This window comes from Austrofundulus limnaeus, unplaced genomic scaffold, assembly GCF_001266775.1.
Source record: "Austrofundulus limnaeus strain Quisiro unplaced genomic scaffold, Austrofundulus_limnaeus-1.0 Scaffold379, whole genome shotgun sequence".
Classification (NCBI taxonomy): domain Eukaryota; kingdom Metazoa; phylum Chordata; class Actinopteri; order Cyprinodontiformes; family Rivulidae; genus Austrofundulus; species Austrofundulus limnaeus.
Genome location: NW_013952781.1, coordinates 407,536 through 408,730, shown reverse-complemented (window position 1 = coordinate 408,730; position 1,195 = coordinate 407,536). Strand labels below are relative to the sequence as shown.

The 1,195-nt window shown below is 35.8% G+C and overlaps 1 protein-coding gene across 1 annotated transcript in view; it reads right to left on the bottom strand.

The window, feature by feature from the left end:
- The window catches only part of dctd (dCMP deaminase), a gene marked incomplete in the record, with an annotated part of 12,318 nt that extends 11,882 nt beyond the window's left edge, over positions 1-436 (bottom strand). The window contains 1 exon segment of the mRNA XM_014023601.1: positions 257-436. Coding sequence (XP_013879055.1) covers positions 257-291 — 35 coding nt within the window.
- Between the last annotated feature and the right edge of the window lie 759 nt (positions 437-1,195).

Genomic DNA, 1,195 nt, shown 5'->3' with positions numbered 1-1,195 from the left:
GTCCTACACAGTCCTTTGTTTTATGCAGATGTAGGAGTTATGTTTCGCCAGCAGATGGCGCCAAACTTAATTTATCAAACTATTCAAAATACTGAAGGTTTCAGGATATTTACTTCTGATTGATTCAGTGGTTCAGAAACTCTCGGTTTATAAATCACTACTTCAATGTTAAAAGTGAAACAGGAATAAAAGCCTCACACTCCGGACTCCAAACCTGTTCAAATGTTAAAACGTTTAATGTGAAATGAAGTCTTACCTGTTCATGAAACACAGCTGCTGCTGTTCATCCATAGTTCTGTGAACACCGCAGTGCGCCCCGCAGAGCTTAGACACTAAATAAACTAAACTGACTTAACTAAACTAACTCAACTAAACTAACCTAACTAAAGACTGACCTCCTCCTGCACTGAAGTCTCCCGCGTTTAGAATGACGTCACAGGAAACAGTATAAACACCTGTGAAACACTCACCTTACTGCCACCTGCTGGCTGGAGGATCACAGTATCATGTGGGTCTTCTTCACTACAAAATGTGGCAATTTGACTAAAAACCTTCAAGCTCATCATCAAAGCTATTCCAGTTTCTATTTTACACTTGATTAGTGGAGTTTTAACAACATTCACCAGTGTCTTTCCTCATCTTCCACTARTCTTAACTGGTTTCTGTGATTTCAGAGAAACTCCAATTCAAAACGGTTTCCTTTTCAATCTGTCTTAAATTTATTTCCTAAAGATAATGTGCCTCTTTTGAGAATGCAATGTTTGAAATTTCACATTCCCTCCAAATAAAAGAAATTCATTACCGGACGTTTAATAAAACATCCTCAGTGACTTTCTACATCAGCGTTTAAACTACCTGCTGTTGTTTCTGTAATAATGAAATTAAAACTACAGAACATTTATTCTTTCTTTGTAAATTCTCTGATGTTTTTGTCAACATGTTTTAAATGGTTACAGCCTTTTCACAGCTGGGAAATTTCTGTCAGAAAGACATTATTTTTGGACTCATCCTGTAAAAACACATCTCTTTTGGTGAACACAGTTATAATTTTTGGTAAGTCCTGTAAGAAAATGTCTCCTAAATTTTATGTTTTTCTCAATGAGTTTCTTCTCTAAAAGCCTTTAAAATAATGGTGACTCCTGTCGCTAAGAAATTTCTCAACGTTATTGAAGAACATAATTTAGCAGTTTTGTAG